Genomic DNA, 18511 nt, shown 5'->3' with positions numbered 1-18511 from the left:
AACAGAGGCTGCTACCAATCACTATACAAACTAAAAACGAGGAGTGGAGTCAAAACATATTTTGCACAAGAGAAATATACACCAATGTTGTAAAATATTAGTGTATTCGCAATGGATCCTATGGAAGAAAATGTTTTCTTAGAAGAGCATATGAAATTAGCGTTCGGTGTTATGAACGATTTACGAAAAAGGAGAGAATTGTGTGACATCGTTCTTCGTGTCGAAGAACTCGAGATCTATGCTCATAAGCTTGTCCTGGCCTCATTCAGCCCATACTTCTACGCAATGTTTACAAATGACGTCGTGGAAAGTCGCCAAAACAGTATCACATTGAAGTCGATGGATCCAAGAAGCGTTGAACTTTTGATCGAATTTGCTTACACTGCACAGATTAAGATTACTGAAGAAAATGTACAATATTTGCTACCTGTGGCTTGTATATTACAAATCTGTCCAGTCAAAAAGGCTTGTTGCGACTTTTTACAATCACAGCTTGATCCCTCGAACTGCATTGGCATTAAAGACTTCGCGGAGATTTACGGTTGTGTTGATTTAACCAAGGCAGCTGAAAAGTTTATGTTTCGTCACTTTTTGCAAGTGTCAGAAAGCGAGGAGTTTGAAGACTTGTCCAGGGAGCGGTTGGTTGATTTTATTAGTCGTGATGAACTTTTTGTCAAGTCGGAAGATGAGGTGAGGTGCGCTGCACTAGAGTCTATTTCTTGATCAGTTCCTGTTACCATTTCCTGTTAATCTGATTTTTCACATGGTCAGAAGAAAAAAGTGCAGGACAAGTAACATGTTGAAGCTGTTAAGCAAATTTGTAGAGTATTATGTATAAAACGTAACCTTCATTTTAGATTGCTCACAGTCTGTGGTTTCTCTTAGGATTCAACAAGTGTTTATTCCTGCAATCTTTAACACAATAGGAGAGGTATAAATTAGACAGGTTAGAACAAGCCTGGCCCTTGTCACATCTCAATCCCTTCTCATCTTATAGCCCTCATCGCTCATTGATTTTAGAGTGAAAAACTGTCACCTTTATCTGGCATGAAAGTATACATGGTATTTGTCTACAGACGTTGTCTGTTCTTGTCTGTTCCAGGAAGGAGACAGTTTTCTGAGAGAATCCTGACTCCCTTTGGGGTTTGAGCCAGAAAATTCCTGCCAGATATTATATACATTTACTGGGGGGGGGGGGGGGGGGGAAGGGCAAAGTGGTGGTGAGCCCTTTCCTGCTTGGAAAAGAGGAGAATGGGTGGTATAAGGATGGGCCTTTTTTGGCCTAAAATGGGGATTGGAGGTGTGAAAAAACTGGGGGGGGGGGTGCTTTTCATACTAATGAGAACCTCTGAAAAACTACAAAAAACTACCTTGATTTTCATGATCCTAAAAAAGAGGATCCAATCATTCAACTGCAAAATTGCATTAAATATTGCAAACATTTTGCCCAAATGTGTCCAAAATATGTGTGAAAAAAGTACTTTATATGCTCTCCTTAGTATCTAAGAGATTTGATGACCTGGCAGGAGACAGGGAGATTCTGTCCATCCCTGGGAGACTCCTGGATAATGTGGGAGAGTTGGCCTAGATGATCACATCTCTGTTTCTGGTGAATTGATTCCTTTCATTTATTACACATTAGGTTCTGGCAGCCCTGTTAAGATGGGTTACACATAATATCAAGGACAGAACAACAGAACTAAAGGATCTCCTAAGTTATATACGAGTCCCTTTTGTTTCCACTTCGTACCTTAAGTCACTCATCCAGTGTTGTGAACAAGGGTTGAGATCAGAGTTCAAGCAAGTTTTGATTGATGCATTTTCAGTAAGTAGCTTTAAATCTCTAAGTATTATCTAGTTTATGCAGTACACAGTTACAATTTTGATATAGATGATCTCAATCTGAGCACCGTAAGACTTATATGCAGTCCTGTCATTTTGGATTTATGATATGTCAACAGTTAAGAATTTATCCCTAAAGACTGAGGAATAAATGGTTATTTAATACAGAATCCCATGTTATCAGACCCTTTCTGTTGTGAATTTCACCATTATAGGTTTTTGAGTGTGACACATCAGCAACCAGAGCAGAAGATCATAATATCTCATTTAATAATACATTGTAATATTATAATAAATAATTGTAAAATTAGGATTATTTAATTTAACTTAATGGTTGCTTATGTTTGGTGATAAAAAGTGCTATACAACAAATAGCTGGAAAACAACATACTGCAACTAAAAACTATTATTAAAAAGTAAAAAATACTTCAAAACTAGGCAATGCATGTATTAGGCACTGTGTCAAAACTTGTTCTTCTCTTGATAGGACACAAAGAGAGTGTCTACTCTCAGGACAATTCATAAGAGGCGCCCCCCTGGTCCAACTGTGATGTTTTTTGCCGGGGGTTACCTGAGAAGATCTCTTGACGTTCTGGAATGTTTTGATCCTTTGACTGTGAAGTGGACCATTCTCTCTCCACTGTCTGTCCCTAAGAGTGGATTAGGAGCTGCTTATGTTGGCAAGTTATAGTTTTCCTGTTTTGTTTCTTTTTTCATCCTAATTTTAGTAGGTTTTAGAAATGTCATCTTTAAATTGATGTACAGTATTTTCTAAACATGGGAGATGCCACATGCGGTTGCTTAATTTTGAGATTGAACCATTCGAGTTTGAACTAGACTATTTATAGCCTCCCCCCCACCCCCCTTTTCTTGTATTTTTCTTCAATCTTTGAACTGTTGAATTTAAAATATCACGAAAGAGTGGCATGCGAGCACAAAACCAAAAGAGAAATGGCCAGGGCTGAGAGCACAAAAAATCTTTGAATTCGTTTTTTCAAATTGTTGATTAGATGTTTAAAGTTTACAATGATGGCTAGCTGCAGTTTTAGACGTGAGTTCACTGATCCAAGAACATTATTTTAATCCTATTCTTGACACAGGCACATCCACAAACTGCACAAGTCATGTAAAACTTGGGTACCCACTCAAAGTCCTTTTAGAAAACTTTATGTCCCTTTGATCCAGATTGCAGACAAGTGTGGAAAGTCCTTACTAGTACATCCAGTAATCTAGTACATACTTACTCATTGTCTTACTCGCTTGCATTATTGATGTTATACAGTAATACCTGTTAGTAGTTTATGACAGGACTGTATGATCTGAGATAAAGTATGTGGTTAGATAAAGTAATATTTTTATAAATCTTCACACAGGGTTGTCACTCTTAATTGTTTGAGTTGGTGGCTGATTATATTTCACAGACTCCGTTTGAAATATATGAGACAACAAATGGTAGGAATTTCCCAGTTAGTGCTTCAAACCACTTTTTAACGCCATCAGAAGGGCGAACCCCCCTAAAGAAACAATAAAAGGGGCCTGGGTATACCAACAAGGCCCTGGGACCTACAACCTTGGACAAAATAAATGGAACATCTGGACCACCCCTCCCCCCATTTTCAATGATGCCAAAATGGCGCGCTTTTGCTCCTTCGCGCCTTCATCATTGCTTTGGGGGGGATGGGGGATAATTGTTCCATTTTATTCTGTCCAAGATTGTAGATCTCATGGTCCTGTGATGCTTCGGTGGCTTTTTGCCTTGTGCTTCAAACCATTCGGTAAGTATTTTGCTTTTGCCCTGCTTTTTTACAAATTCTAACCGTTTTTTAGGGTTTGCCTCTGTATTTTTACACAGTAGGTTTCTTTTAGGTGATATTTGTTGCTCTTCAGGATATTTGAAATCGCTGAACATGTCCCATAGTAGACACAAGTCACGAAAAAGGTCTCGCTCTCGGTCGCCATCTTCCCGCCAAAACTCTGTTTCGTCGCCCGACGTACATCATGAAGGGTCCCTGCCAAAACGGCGCAAGGACGAAAACGATTCCCTTCAGAAGATTCTTCAGTCGATTGAATGTCTTTCCAACTGAAGAGATTCATTTGAGTCCCTTGCAAATCAGCCAGAAACTACTGCAGATACTGATGATGATGCTTTGTCGATTATGGCTGGTGAAACGTCAGGCTTTGGGATTAGCAAATATTTGGCAACCGAAGCATCTTTTAAGACTGCTACTACGCCCGTTAGGGCACCTGTAGAGCCTATTAAGGCACCCCTAGCGCCTACAAAGGCACCAACAGAGTCTATTAAGACATCTGACGAAGCTGAAAACTCAACGAAATCTAGTGATGATCATGGGCCGTTTGACCCAGTTGCCAAGTCAACCTCCTGGAAACAATCAGCTTCTTTCTCCAAGTTTCTGGATACCACTTTTTGGAGAAAATTACATTTTATCTTACCAGCCATCTCTTGTTATTTTGGATGACTGGGCAACTCCTGAAGTGGATGCACTCTCTGCTCTAAAACTCGAGCAACAATTTAAAGTGAAAAAGTTTGTACAAGAAATGGATAAGGAAATGTTTAATGTTCAGTGTGCTTTCTTAATTGCCACGGGCCCACTTTGTGGCCCTCATGATTGTATCGAAAATGATTCAGCTCCACTTTATGAGGAAATTAAAGTAGCTTTTGAACAAGTTCTTTGCCTTTTAGGCTCAGCCAACGCTCAACTGTCTATCCTGAAACGACAGAGAGTCCTCGCAGTCATAAACCGTTCGAGGACAAACCTCGTGGAGCTACCTCTGCCTAATGCAAAATCATGGTTATTTGGAGATGATTTCCCCCTCTTGGCCTCAAAACAGGCCGAGTTGTCAAGGGGTCTCATCAAAAAATTGGCACAGACTACGGGGAAATCCTTTTCTAAAGATGTAGTAATAGTGCCCAGTCTCAAAGTAGACATCGAGGAGACACCTTTAACAAGTATCAATCCACTGGGTATTCCCACCCTTCTAAATTTCAGTCAAATTACTAAGGGCCTCGTTCAAAAAACGGCTTTTTCATCCCCCTCCCCGGAAGGGACGTCAGCCAGACTCCCAGAGTGCATGGTGTCTTGGAGAACCCTAACATCGGACCCCTAGATTCTCTCAATTGTTTCAGGTTACAATATAAGTTTCCTCAAAACTCCTTTTCAAAAGTCTCCACCATTTATCCTAACATCGGGTCAGGAGGCACTCCTAATATCCCAGGAAGTGAACGAGTCATTGCAAAAAGGGGCCATACATAAGACCCCTTTTACCAGAGACAGTTTTTTAACAGCTGCCTGTTTCTTGTATTCAAAAAGGATCTTTGCGTCCGGTGATACGTTCTTTGAACAAGTTCATTGTAAACGAGCATTTCCAGATGGAAAACCTCAGTTGCCTAAAGACATTACTTTTACCAGAGATTTTAAACAAATATACACAGATTTAAAAGATGCTTACCTTTCTGTGCCTGTTCACGAGTCTTCCGGAAAGTTCCTTCACTTCTTTTGGAAGGGAACATGTTACCAGTTCAAAGCCCTTCCATTCGACCTGTGTTCAGCCCCCAGAATTTTTACGAAAGTTCTAAAACCTGTTGCCCCATTCCTGAGGAAGAAGGCCATTCAAGTCTTTATTTACCTGGACGACTTTCTTCTTTTGGCTGCTACAATGGAGGTAGCTGTGAAAAATACTCAGCTGGTAGTGACTCTCCTTCAGTCCCTAGGTTGAAAAATAAACCTCAAGAAATCATTACTGATTCCAACACAAGTGATAACCTTCCCAGGTTTCCAAATCGACTCAATGTGCATTATGATATCACTCCCGGCAGAAAAGGCCAACAAAATTCTAGACTGTTGTTGCCAGCTGCTCGTTTCTCAAAGTATTAAATTGCAAAACCTAGCAAGTTTAATAGGCCTGTTAGAGTCCTCGAGACCAGCCATTTGGCAAGCTCCACTACACTTTCGTCACTTGCAGTCACATCTGATAAGAGGCCTACAAATGAACCAGGAGTCTTCCGACGCTTTGATTGGCCTGTCACCGAGTGCCAAAGTAGAATGTGCTTAGTGGTTGAAACACACCCTCAATGCAAACGGCAATCCCGTGCACCTTCCTCCACCAGATATGATCACAACTGACGCATCCAAGAAAGGTTGGGGTGCAAAAGGATGGTCACAACAGAGTCTCTCGAACTCATCAATTATCTAGAGCTAAAGGCGTCCTTTTTTGGCTTTACTGAAAAACCTGTCTCAAAGGTAAGTCTCGTGTAACCGTATCTCTCTGGCTAGACAACACTACCGCCATTGCTTACATCAACAACAAAGGGGGTACACATTCCCCCAACTTATGACTCTGGTCTTAGAGATGTGGGATTGGTGTCAGGAAAGAGACATCCTTTTGATAGCTTCTCACATCCCAGGAAGTGACAACTTCTCAGCGGACAAGGAGTCCAAAGAATTAAAGGACAAGAGCGAGTGGAAGTTGGTCCCAACAATTATTCAGCCTTTTTTGCTGAATTGTCAGACGGATCTGCTTGCTAGTCATCTAACCAACCAACTCATAGATTATATCAGTTGGAGACCCGACCCTGGAGCCATCTACACAAAGCCTTTACAATAAACTGGGCTCCTCTATGGGGCCATGCCCCCCCCCCCCCCCCCACTTCAATCTGATATTCAAAACCCCGACGAAGGTAACAATCGACCAAACAGAACTAATTCTCGTTGCTCCAGTTTGGCAAGCCCAGCCCTGGTGGCTGATTCTGCTGAGACTTCTATATCTCAGCCAGTGTTGCTAACGAAAGGTCCAACCCTCTTAACGGACCCAACCAACCTGAACCGAGTTCATCCAATGTATCCTCGCCTTCACTTGGCTGTGTTTCACATCTCTACTAACGTTTCCAAGCTGAGGGCATTCCAACAACGTTGCCGATCTACTCATTGCAGCTTCTCGTACCTCCACCTCGTCGTATCACTAGACAGCAAATTGATATCTTTCGTCATCTATAAGTGACATTCTAATTTTCTTAGGAGAACTCTTTAACAAAGGCTTAGCATACTGATCACTTACCGTCCTTCATTCTGCTATTTCGTCAACTCATCCAAAGATAGACGGCTTTTTCAATGGGTCAGCATCCATACGTTACTAGGTTCCTTAAAGGAGCTCCCAATAAATGTCCTCCAAAGCCCAGGTATTCCCATACCTGGAATGCTGATGTTATGATTAAATACATGATTTCTTTGGGGAAAAACAGCACCCTATCACTTAAAGCTATCTCAATGAAGTTAGTCACCCTGTTTGCATTAATCTGTCCTGAACGGATTTCTGCCTTGGCTTCCCTGGATCTCAGACATTGCAGCATCCTTCCAGAAGGGGTGTTTTTTCAAACTCACCGTCCCTAGAAAAACTGGCAGTGCAGATAAACCAGCGGAAGCATTTTTTTACCCGCTTTGACCAAGACAAGAAGCTCTGTCCCATAGATTGTTTTAGACAATATCTAAAATCATCCAGGAATGTTTGACCCGTTATCCCGTCTTATCTTCCCGATAAAATGTTTATTTCATTTAAACGCCCCCACAAACAGGTCACTTCTACATCGTTGGGGCATTAGCTACGAACCTTTATGAGTGCAGCAGGAATAGACAGTCACGTTTTTAAAGCTCACTCTGTGCGTGGTGCATCTACGACAGCAGCTGTCAATGCATTTGTCCCGCTGCCGACTTTCATGTCAATGGCCGAATGGTCTTCTGCTTCAATTTTCAGAACATTTTACTATAAACCCTTGTTTACTTCAGACTTTGCTACTGGGTTCTTATCCTTGAAGTAGATCTACTTGTAAACTCAGCTATTCTCCTGTTGAGTTTTGATTTATATATTATATATATATAATTTAAATGTTTTGTTATGTGGAACCATGGCTGTTTTATTGCTCTTAGTAGCAGCGTTGAAAACTACCATTTGTTGTCTCATATATTTCGAACGGAGTCTGTGAAATATAATGAGAATTATACTAGGGCCGCGAAGCGGCATGAAGTTATAATTCAAATTATATGAACAGATGAAGTGAGAAATATATGAGCTTCCCACCCTTCTTCCCTCCCTCCTATGGAGTCTCTCTTTTGCCTGTCTATTCCATGGCATCAAAAAGCCACCAAAGCATCACGAGACCACAAGATCTAGGTCCCAGAGCCTTGTGGGTATACCCAGGCCCCTTTGATTGTTTCTTTAGGGGGGTTTGCCCTTCTGATGGTGTTAAAAAGTGGTTTGAAGCATTAACTGGGAAATTCCTACCATTGGTTGTCTCATGTATTTCTCACTTCATCTGTTCATATAATTTGAATTATAACTTCAGGCCACTTCGCGGCCCTAGTATAATTCTCATTTTTCCACATTATTAGAAGAATCAGACAAATAGCCCAGCAGAGGTGGCTGGTTGGGATAATGGTGTAGCTGGAGGTGATTTCTGTTGGTAGATGGTTTGACATTTGACAACCCTAGCATCAGTACTGTCAAGACCTTGGGCCTCATGCTTACTAGTTAATGAGATCTATTTAATTGCTACATTCACAGATAACATGCTGTTTATTATTGGTGGTCGCAATAACACCTCATCAGGGAACATTGACACTGCCTCTGTAGATAGATATGATCCTCTCCGAGATGAGTGGAGGCCAGTTAAACCCCTCAGTGTACCACGCAACAGGTTAGGCGTGGCAACCATTGATGGATTTATTTATGCCATTGGTGGTGGAAATGGCAACACTTGTCATACTTCAGTGGAAAAATATGACCCCAAGCAGGATGAATGGACAACTGTTATGCCATTGAACTTTCCCAGGATAGGTATATATTTAATTTTAGAATCAATGTCAATTAGGTACATAAAGATCATGTCCTGGATGAATCACTCATAAACTACTACTACAGAAGTAAGTTCAAGCATGTATCATTGTGGAAATTGACACATGTACCGGGTAGTCATAATAAATTGTGCTTGGCCTTCCTGTGGTACCATGTTCATACAGTTGTGCCCATGGCAGGATGCTGTTGATTGCAGGAGCCTAATTCTCTTTTGGTGATGCTGAACAGTCTGTTCCTGCAGAAAAATGTACCCCAGCGTCACTTTGTTGAGTCTGGTAATCCTGTAGTTGAATCTCCTGTCATAAATTAGTGTTTGTATTTGATTAATATTACATAAATTGACTTTGGTAGGTGTTGCCGTTGCAGTGCTTGGTAGAAAGCTCTATGCAGCAGGTGGTTTTGATGGAAGAAACAGACTAAGAAGGTTGGTGAATGCTTCTTTTAAAGTGAGGTAACATATCTGTTTGACAGTGTATGACTTGACTATGAAGAAGCCAAGTGAACCATTTTTGTGAGGGATGCTATTACTCAAAGAAGGACAGAAGCATATGGTACATATAGTAATAAATCATTCATTTGGCATTTCTATGCAGGGGTCAAAAAACATAAAGGAGTGTTCTCACAGATTATGCTCTTCTTTAATAAGAAATCACATGCAAAAGAAAAAAAATGTATGATTGGTGCCTGTCCTGCCCACTTAATTGCTTGTGGTTGTCTAACTTTCAAAATAGTGGGACCCCATAATTTAGTGGGGTTAGGTACCCCCCATCCTGGTAGTTTTTGGCCCAAATATCCTGTATTCCGTAATTTCCAGTTTCAAAAATTAAAGATTTTCCTTCTCGATATCTCATTTTATCTGATCTTAATGTCCTATATTCCATTAATTTTCCCCAGAAATATCAGGCATTCCATTAACTTTTAACCCCTATCTCAAAAACCCCTAATATGGCTTCAATATAATTTAGTAAAGAAATTTAATGTACAACTGATGGCTCTTGATTGAAATTTCATTTCAGTGTTGAATGCTATGACGTGGATACTGATCTATGGAAGCTGGTATCTCCACTGGTTGAGCATCGCAGTGGAGCTGGAGCTGCGTCATTGAACAACTATGTTTATGCCATTGGTGGATACAATGGTGAAACACAGCTAAACAGCGTAGAACGTTATGATCCATCTTCTGATAAATGGACAGTTATTTCCTCTCTGATACACAGGAGAAGTGCTCTCAGTGCCACTGTCCTCTGTGGTAAACTTTACGTGGTCGGAGGTTATGATGGAGAAGGGTTTTTGAACACTCTTGAGGAGTACATTCCCGATGAAGATTGTTGGAAGTTGGTTAGCAGTATGAATTTGGGAAGAAGTGGAGCTGGGATTGCAGTGGGATGGAAACCAGCCTTTAATTGATGACAGGACAACTTTATTAGATAGTACCATAGGTACCAAAAAATTCCAAAAGTAGCAACCCCCTGGAAGTAAAGTCAAAAAATTGTGGCTGCTAAGTAGCAATGCCCCGAAAGTAGTGACCCCACCTTCAGCCCCACCCCCCCCCCCCCCACCTCGAACAAAGCCAGACCAACATTCAATGGTATATTTTTGTTTCCAATCTTTTGATGGTTAAGTGAGTGTAACATACAGTAACTTGATCAAGATAGCTAAGACACTAGCTCTACAATGTACAGCAAGCATTGTGAAATGTCATTTTGTGCTTCATCAGTTCATGCTGAGCACTGCTAAGACAAAACCCATAGTAGAGACTTCACCAAGTAACAGGAATGCTTCGTCAAATAAAAATTGAAAACTCGACCAGCGCACCAAGTTATTGATAGAGCAGGCCAACATAGCAGTGGGCCATTAAGTAGGAACAGTTTACGGTATCTGACTGCAATGGGCGACAAAAGAAGTTGAGACAGTAGGCTAAACTGAGTGCTAATTTCAATATTTCAGTTATTCCATTTCAAACTTGGTTTACTGGCATAGAGAAGAGAACCTCCTCCCCCTTTCAATGTTGCACAGGAAAGAGGAAAGTTTTAGGGAAAGGAAATCCAACATTGTCGTGGGGGGAGGGGTTGGTAATTCATCTAAATAGCAGTGTCTCAATGCTTTTGTCACCCATTGTAGCTTTTCTGCTGACCACTTACAACAGTTCAGATATCAAGAGCCCACTCATGTGGCAGCAACATAAATTTGAACTGGAACAAAGAATTTCATCTCAGGTTTCAAGAACTACATTTACAAGTTTCCATCTTTACGTTGTAAGCTCAGTCGCAGCAACTTTATATCATATTTTTTATTCCCCAAAAGTAACAACCCCCTGAAAGTATCACCCTCTTCCCCTCCCCCCCTCTTTCTCCAGGAGGGTGGGAATATGAGAGACCCTGGGAACAATGTTGGAGGGAGGAAAGATGAGAGACTAGGTGGGAACAAGTTTGGCCATGTAGAGGGCACATGTTCATAGCCTTTTGTGTGCTTTGCATGCCTATGATGGTATTTATTGAGAAAAAATTCAAATAGTCCTTAAACGAAGGACCAAGGGACTGGCAAAATGTGCTTACTATAATGAGATTTCCTTGTATCGAGGTTCCTTTCCATATATCTTACTGTTAATAGGGTGAAGAAAATTGTTCATTATAACGAGGACTTTGTTGTATAGAGGTTTGTTAAATTGAGGTTCAACAGAGAGATAATTTATTGAAGCTTTAACATGGCACCTCTATAGCTGAATTAGATGAAACTTTACAAAAGATGTCTATAGCTAGTGGTGTGAAATGCTTCTACAGTGTAGTAGTACAGTACATGTACAGTAGCACACAGTGAGAGACAGAAATCTGTATATAAACAATACATTTAATATAAACTAGAACAAAAATTGGACTGGATGTAAATAAAGTAAAATATTTGCAGGTAAATAAAACCAGACTGAATAAACTGTATTTGTGGTATGCGCTAACATATTTAAAATGCTGTTTAGTAATATCACACATTGCCTGTGAGCTATGCTCTAGTTTCTACTGCCATTCAAATTGATTATTTAATTCTTTCTCATTACTGATTGCCATATATTTCTGTTGATATTAGAATGAGAATTTGGTGAGATGTTAAACAAATTCCATTCATCAGGGTTTCTTTTTTCATCATCAAATATACTGGTACTACTAGCCTCCTATACAGACGTTCTTATTGCTTGTCCCGCATCACAAATCAAAAGAAGTTTTTATGTAGGAAGTAGCCTGTATGCATGCTCACGTTAGGGTAACAAAGAAGCAAAAGGCACCACTTCACCAGACTTCTCCCGCTTGATCACTTCGCTCATGGACTCGCTCTTTGCCGCTCACACATATGACTCAAAGGTGAGCCTGTTTGCACACTGTGTAGGAAGTAACATAGAGCATCACTGACAAGTCGCAACAAGTTATACACCAACATGGTGGGCACAATAGTAACTCTTTATTTTCAGCATGTACTGGCATTAAAATAAAATGGCAATTTTCAATAAAATATATACATTAAAACATTCTATGAAAGCAAAATATATTACATGACTTTTACAGTAGTATCAACTAGATATAATACAAGTCGTCTTCTTAAAAACAAGTCTCCAGGCCAAGCTTTCTGTTCTTCAGGCATAATCCAATTATGGTCTTCATTTAGATCAGGGCCCAGTTGTTCAAAGGGTGGATAACACTATCCACTTGGCAATTCACATCCAGTAGATAACTTACAACAAAACAGACTACACCATCCACTAGAGAGTGTGATATCTAGTTCAAAGTGGGATCCACCATTTGCACCACAGGAGGCAAGGCATTGTGTGTACCTCTTTCCACTTAACATGTGTCAATGTTAGCTTGGCTGTTTAGCATAAGCCTGGCCACAAAATTAGATAAATTTAAATGTGCAGTTAATTTTTGTTTTTTTCTAAAAATCTTTTTCTTCCTATCCTATAGGAAAGGTTGCTAATCCAGCTTCCAGTTTTATGTCACAGGTTTTCTTTTATTGCTGTAAACTTGGTTTACAAACATGCAAATTGCAGTGAAAAAAGCAACTGCCAGTTAAAAATTAAATTTCAAGGATTATAGTTCATGATGTTGAAAAGCACAGTTATGTAATAAATAGGGCATTAATTTAGTCATTCTAATCTAAGATTCTAGGTGAACAGACCTCCTTTAACTCGGTGATGCCAATGTAAAAGAACCCTAAAAAAAAAAAACAATTGCCAATTTGCGAGAACGTACCTTTTGTTGACTCTGAAAAAATGGCAGACCAAGAAAGAGCTTCACCGACTCAATCCTGAATTTATACAGTTCATAAAGTGTGCAACCACTGTACATAATTTTTCAGCACTTTCCTTTGTATTCAGGAGTTTGGACCACTCCTCTGACAGACTGGCAAAAATGGTCTGAATCTGGGAGACTCCAAAATGATCCAGAAGATTGCTGCCATGGATGTTTACTACTAAGTTAAACATAAAAAAGTAGTCCTGCACCCTTTGTTATGTCAAATGTTACGGAAAGTTTCAACTCAGCTAACCTCAGCAAGCATTGTTTATGCTAATGTAAGACTTGGGCAGTAGAGTTTTTAGTCTTTTCATTTCCTTACTGGCAGCTAAATGTAACCACAGGTGCTTGCCACTTAGCCGCAACATCCTGAAATTTTGGTTGAACGGCAAATGGAACAGTAATTATATTAATTTTCTGGAAAATCTGTTTGGGAATTGAAGACAACCTCCTGAGGAAGTCCTCTTTCTCCGTTTATAACAGAACAGCAATAATTTCTTTACCACCTGTTTAATTCTCCAGTTTCCAGTCTGTCATCAGCCAAAAATAATTATAATATTATGAGAAATCTAAATTTATTGTAAATTGGTATAGCCATCTCCTTCAATTGGTTTGCTAATTTTTGGAAAAACCTTTACCTTCAATCAACGGTCATCCCAACTGGTTTATTCTGACAAATTGGTAAGCACCCAATATCACCTAAAATATAACGATCATGGTCATTTTTATCTGGAAAAAATCTAATCATTATTGTTGTAGCTTATCTTGCACCAATATACAGAATTGACCGCCTTGGTACTTGACGTTCTTCTGCCATGAAATAAAATCCCTCATCGTCAATGTGCTGCATGTTTGCTGCCAAAAAGTCCTCCTCATAAAAATCAGGCTTCATTGTCCAAATATACTCCAAAAACAACTCCACTCCTTCACAAGCTAGATGGCTGATAATGTGTTCATTTACTAAGTTGTACAGTGTTTCAAGAGTGCTTTGATTCTCATGGTATCTTTTCAAAAATTCTGACACACCAGAAAGCGTATGCTCTCCCCCCTTGCACAAAAGCTGTGACAGAATTTCAGCCTCATTCTTGATAGACTGTTTTGCTGAAGTTAGCAGATCTCCAGCTTCTAATACTTGTGAAACCAGAGAGTTGTTGGCCATAAAATCCTTCACCCTTTCTTGTGCTAACTGCAAAGTGTAATAATATGTCAGCAATCATTTGACTTTGTCAAGGTGTTACAGTGACACCTACTGAATCACTAAAAGTCATAAAGCTTACACCGCACTCCCCCCCCCCCCCCCTTACCCCCTGCATGGGATGCTGATCCATCACAGGGCTATATTAAATTTTCCAGTACCCATTTACACACTTGGGTGGAAAGAGGAAGTTTGAGAGAAAAAAGATCCAAAAGGACAAAACGCAATGACCCCAGTCAGAGCTCAAACCTGGACTGCTTGATCCAGAAACCACCATGCTGACTATTAGGCCAACATGCAGTTGAATAATTAACAATTATTCACCAAAGGCGAAGTGAACATCGGTGAATATTCACCAAGACAAAGTCAAGGTGAATATTCACCAATATTCACTGAGCCTGAGATGAACAATTGTTTTAAGTATAATTTTCAGAGGTGAATATCAAGGACTACAAAATAACAGACTAACACATAAAAACAAAGGCACAATTGTTCATGTGCATACACATATACAGTCGTAGTCTTAATAATAAGCTTATATGTACATCGATTGTCAATCAATTTACTCATCAAGTTCGGCAGTAAAACAAATGAGTGAAACACTACAAAAATAAATTTATCCAGTACCTTCCTTTTATCATTGTTGACTTCATTCACAGTTGTCTTCATCCCCTAAAAATGAGTAGCTTTAGTTTGAAGAAAAACAAATTTTGGTCAATCGACCTGACCTGCAAGTGATCGACACAGCCACTGCGTTTACGATTCTTAAAAGCCTTGAACACGAGTTCTTGAAAAGATTTTTGGTCCAAGGGCAACAGCAGTCATTTTTTAAAATTCTCCATCCTTTCAAATATCCTAGACTTGGAGTGACGTCTTTCAAATAAATGAAAACTACATTCAGCAACTATCTGCCATGTTTACTTCCCAAGATGGCAAAGATGGTGAGCTTAGTAACCAAGCTCTAAAGGGATGAATATAGTGTCATATGATGAGCTTTTCAACCAATCAGAATATCCAATTCCTATAATCACCTCTGGAAATTATACTAATATAGGATATTGTACCCACTCCACACTCCCAACCTGCCATGACCAACTCAGTGGGAGGAGGGGAGACCACTGTGTCTGCAACAAGTATCCTCCAAAAACCTATCAAATGATGTTTCTAATTAAACAATAAAATGGGAACTAGCATTCTACTCAAAGCAGTGGCAAATGGTAAATTCAAGACTAAATAAAGATATTTAGAAAACAGTCCTAAGAAAACAGTCCTAAGAAAACACACGCACTGATTACTTAAATATCACGTTTTTATAACTCGATAGAAACACAGAACTACAGAGATTCCAACCCTCCCGATTTGATCTGGAGACTCCCGATCTGATGTGTTGCCTCCCGCTCTCCCGATTCTTATCAAATTCTCCCAATTTATAATAAAATTGTGAAAACAAGGAAAAAAATGCTAATCTTAAGTATTTTTTTGCGATGTATTACACTTTCTTCTCATATCATCATCTCTCGCCATGTGTTGTGCAGACTCATCAGGCCAGCAGTCTTACTCCATTTAGCAGCTCCAAAATGCAGGAAAAGACATTGAAGAAAACTTAAATTTGCAAAATTTCCCGGTGAGCATCGCCCCAAACCCCCCTAGAGGCTGCCGTCTTCGATGCTAAAAGAGTCTCCCTATTTTCCTTCAAAAGGGGTTGGAATCTCTGGAACTAGCACAAGCTGTTGGTGTAATGATGGTGCAAACAAAGAGAATTTACATTTTGATAATCAAAGTTAACAAGTTGTTTCCTTTTTTTCATCGTGGTGTTTTCTAAAAGAAATGGAAAACATGTTCTCTGTGTTTCTATCGAGTTATAGAAATACTTGTGAAAGTTTGGGAGAGCTCAAAAAAGCTGTGGAAACACTCGCCTGTGGCTCGTGTTCCCACAGCATTTCTCATTCTCCCAAACTTCCACTTGTGTTTCTATAACTCAATAGAAACACGGTACATGTTTTCTACTTCTTAATATCTCTAGGCAAGCCCAAGACTATTTTATCCTCCCAAAAGAATTCAAGACTTAGGGAACACACCACAAAAAGTTAGGGATGGCAGAACCTGTGTAATAGACCTTCTCTTGGTTTTGGAAGCCGTCTTGATGGGTAGGCAACAAACATCAGAAATGGCAATGTTAGTATGGGAATCTGATGGTAATAGCAAAAGATACTAGAGGATTGCATTGACCACAGCTGGGCTACATGTACTAAGCATTCAGTCGCATTTTTAATTTTTACACATTCATCTGATTTTTTTCTGCAAATTGGCACAAAATTGTAAGCCGTGTGCAAGCTCGCAGAAAAAAAAATACAGACAAATGTATGGAAAATTAAAAAATGGATGCTCTGTAGCACAGTCATACATCCCTCAAATTTGGCCGATGCAATCCTTTGTTTTCTATTCATAAATTGTTCTTAATTCAAATTATTTGCCATTGGATTCCCATTAAAACGCTGCAATTCTGACGCTGTTGCCTACCCATCTAAATGGCTTCCAAGACAGTGATCATAAAGTCTATAAATCCGAAAAATTTTGATTTTTTTTTGGAGCGCCATTCACAACCCCAGCATGAACCTCATTTACGTTGAAGTACCTCTATGGCACTGTGAAGCATCTTTTCTGGTGTATATGAAGAAAGCTTCTCCGTTGTTTCCTTCCACCTTTCCTCAGCAACATGCCAGAAAGAAGTGGAAATGCTGTCCTGGTCATTCAACGATTGACAGCTGTGAATGCCTTCCGTGTTCCCGAGACGTTTATCTGTAGGTAAACCTACAGCCGATCTAAAAATCCTCAGTAACTCGCTTTCTTGGAGGCTTTCTGGCGTGTTTTCCTCAATCAATTCCTTTAATCGTGATCTTCCGTAGTCAAAGAGGTTTTCAGCGGTGATACATGTATTTAAGCTCGGAGTGAACTTGGCGTTTCTCGACTTAAGGCCAAGGTGTATGTTCTCTTTCGGTTCTCTGTCCTGATAATCGTATCCACAATTCTGCTGTAACATTTGATTTGCTCGAGCACTAAGATATGTTGTCCCTTTCAAAGCAAGTCGAAAAGTAGAGAAACTACGGGCGACACAGAAAATCTTCATCAACTGACCTGCTGTGGTCTGTACCAAGGGCGACAATGAAAGTGCTTCGCTAAGCATTGAATGCTTGCTGAAAAACAAGCTCAGATTTGTCTCTACCGAATGAAATACGGTTTGTCCGATGCAGGACATCTCGACTAAAATGCTTCCCTTCAGGTCTTGAGCTTCGAGGAAAGTCGAAGTTCAGTGGTTCGTTTAGTTAAAATCTCGTGGACGTGATCACGAGTGGTAAAGTTCCACACATGAGAGACACAAATAATCCTTGTTTACAAGGAAGAAAGCGCGTTTAGACCCAGTCCTCTCTCGGTAAAGTTTGACGTTTATCTTAGCTTGCCAGAATCCTCCTGAGTTTTTAGTGTCAGAACTTTACTTGATGTTTTACAAAGTTGTAGCTCAATAGGGTTCTTTGACTTGTAACAGACCACAGTTTTGCGTTTCGTGACATAAACATGGAGTTTAATGAGCCCATCAACAAAAGCGGCCTCTCACAAGACCCCAGGCACAACACCGTCTCACAGTACAAAGGTCTGAACTAGTCGGATCAAAAAATGACTTATCTTTTTGAGAATTTGCTAACTGAACGGTCCTTACATTGGACGAAATATCAATCACAATGTATCACAGGCCAATAGTAACAACTTTTATTCAATGGCAGAATTTTCTGTTACAGCAGCCGTATCGGCGCCCCTTCTTAGCTTCGGGGCGTACTCCCAGAAAAAAATTGGGCGACGATGTGCGGCCCAGTACTTCTCAAAACCCTTAGCCTATCTAAGGTGGCCGAACACAGTTTTCGCGCGCGCTTTTGCTGCGCGCGCACAAGGATTGCAAAAAACAAACATGCCGTCAATATAGAGCGATCATTTTATTCACCCAACACCCGCGCTATCTGTGCTATTTCTCTCTATAATTGAACGCAGTGTATTGATGGTTTTAATCTTTTATTACAAACATATGTGAGAAAAGGTAACGATGCAAGGAAGCCAGCAATTCTCAGCTTTTTCTTTGTTACCGAAAGAACCCAGTTAAATGCAGCGCATGCGTAGTAAGTCAAAAAATTGCGATTGAATGAAAAATTGCACTCTCGGAAATACGCCTATTTCTCGAGAACCACTAATTAGAATTTCCCGAAATTTGGTACGAAAATACTTTAGGAAATAAGTAACTGGATTATTAAAAAACAAAAAGAACTTTAACAAAGGAAATTCTAGA

The 18511-nt window shown here is 39.9% G+C and overlaps 2 protein-coding genes and 1 pseudogene across 3 annotated transcripts; 2 read left to right on the top strand and 1 right to left on the bottom strand.

The window, feature by feature from the left end:
• The first annotated feature begins 26 nt into the window (after positions 1-26).
• On the top strand, positions 27-10256 carry LOC145467347 (kelch-like ECH-associated protein 1). Its single transcript, XM_081450898.1, has 6 exons — positions 27-690; positions 1643-1825; positions 2330-2522; positions 8416-8688; positions 9058-9130; positions 9723-10256. The coding sequence occupies exons 1-6, from the start codon at positions 112-114 to the stop codon at positions 10111-10113; spliced, it is 1692 nt and encodes a 563-aa protein (XP_081307024.1). The 5' UTR covers positions 27-111; the 3' UTR covers positions 10114-10256.
• On the top strand, positions 3442-8407 carry LOC145467400 (uncharacterized; annotated as a pseudogene).
• LOC145467386 (uncharacterized) lies at positions 10253-17570 on the bottom strand. 2 transcript variants are annotated; one of them, XM_081450946.1, is made up of 3 exons: positions 16814-17570; positions 14806-14850; positions 10253-14169 (listed from the first exon to the last, which is right to left on the bottom strand). In XM_081450946.1, exons 1-3 carry the CDS (start codon positions 17432-17434, stop codon positions 13744-13746), a joined length of 1092 nt encoding a protein of 363 aa, XP_081307072.1. In that variant the 5' UTR covers positions 17435-17570; the 3' UTR covers positions 10253-13743. The 2 variants fall into 2 exon arrangements, with proteins under 2 accessions (XP_081307072.1, XP_081307073.1); XM_081450947.1 differs by lacking the exon at positions 14806-14850 and having other exon boundaries at positions 16814-17569.
• Between the last annotated feature and the right edge of the window lie 941 nt (positions 17571-18511).

This window comes from Orbicella franksi, chromosome 14, assembly GCF_964199315.1.
Source record: "Orbicella franksi chromosome 14, jaOrbFran1.1, whole genome shotgun sequence".
Classification (NCBI taxonomy): Eukaryota; Metazoa; Cnidaria; class Anthozoa; order Scleractinia; family Merulinidae; genus Orbicella; species Orbicella franksi.
Note: the sequence above shows the minus strand (reverse complement) of the source record. Positions and strands in the feature narration are given on the sequence as shown.

Bases quoted from the DNA above. Each gene is read 5' to 3' on its own strand.
- LOC145467347 (XM_081450898.1), top strand. From the start codon at position 112: ATGGATCCTATGGAAGAAAATGTTTTCTTAGAAGAGCATATGAAATTA. The intron at 1,826-2,329 runs GTAAGTAGCTTT...TTCTCTTGATAG, and splicing joins TTTTGATTGATGCATTTTCA to GACACAAAGAGAGTGTCTAC. The intron at 9,131-9,722 runs GTTGGTGAATGC...ATTTCATTTCAG, and splicing joins GGAAGAAACAGACTAAGAAG to TGTTGAATGCTATGACGTGG.
- LOC145467386 (XM_081450946.1), bottom strand. From the start codon at position 17,434: ATGTCCTGCATCGGACAAACCGTATTTCATTCGGTAGAGACAAATCTG. The intron at 14,851-16,813 runs GTACTTCAACGT...ACTCATTTTTAG, and splicing joins TGCTTCACAGTGCCATAGAG to GGGATGAAGACAACTGTGAA. The intron at 14,170-14,805 runs GTACTGGATAAA...TACACTTTGCAG, and splicing joins TCAACAATGATAAAAGGAAG to TTAGCACAAGAAAGGGTGAA.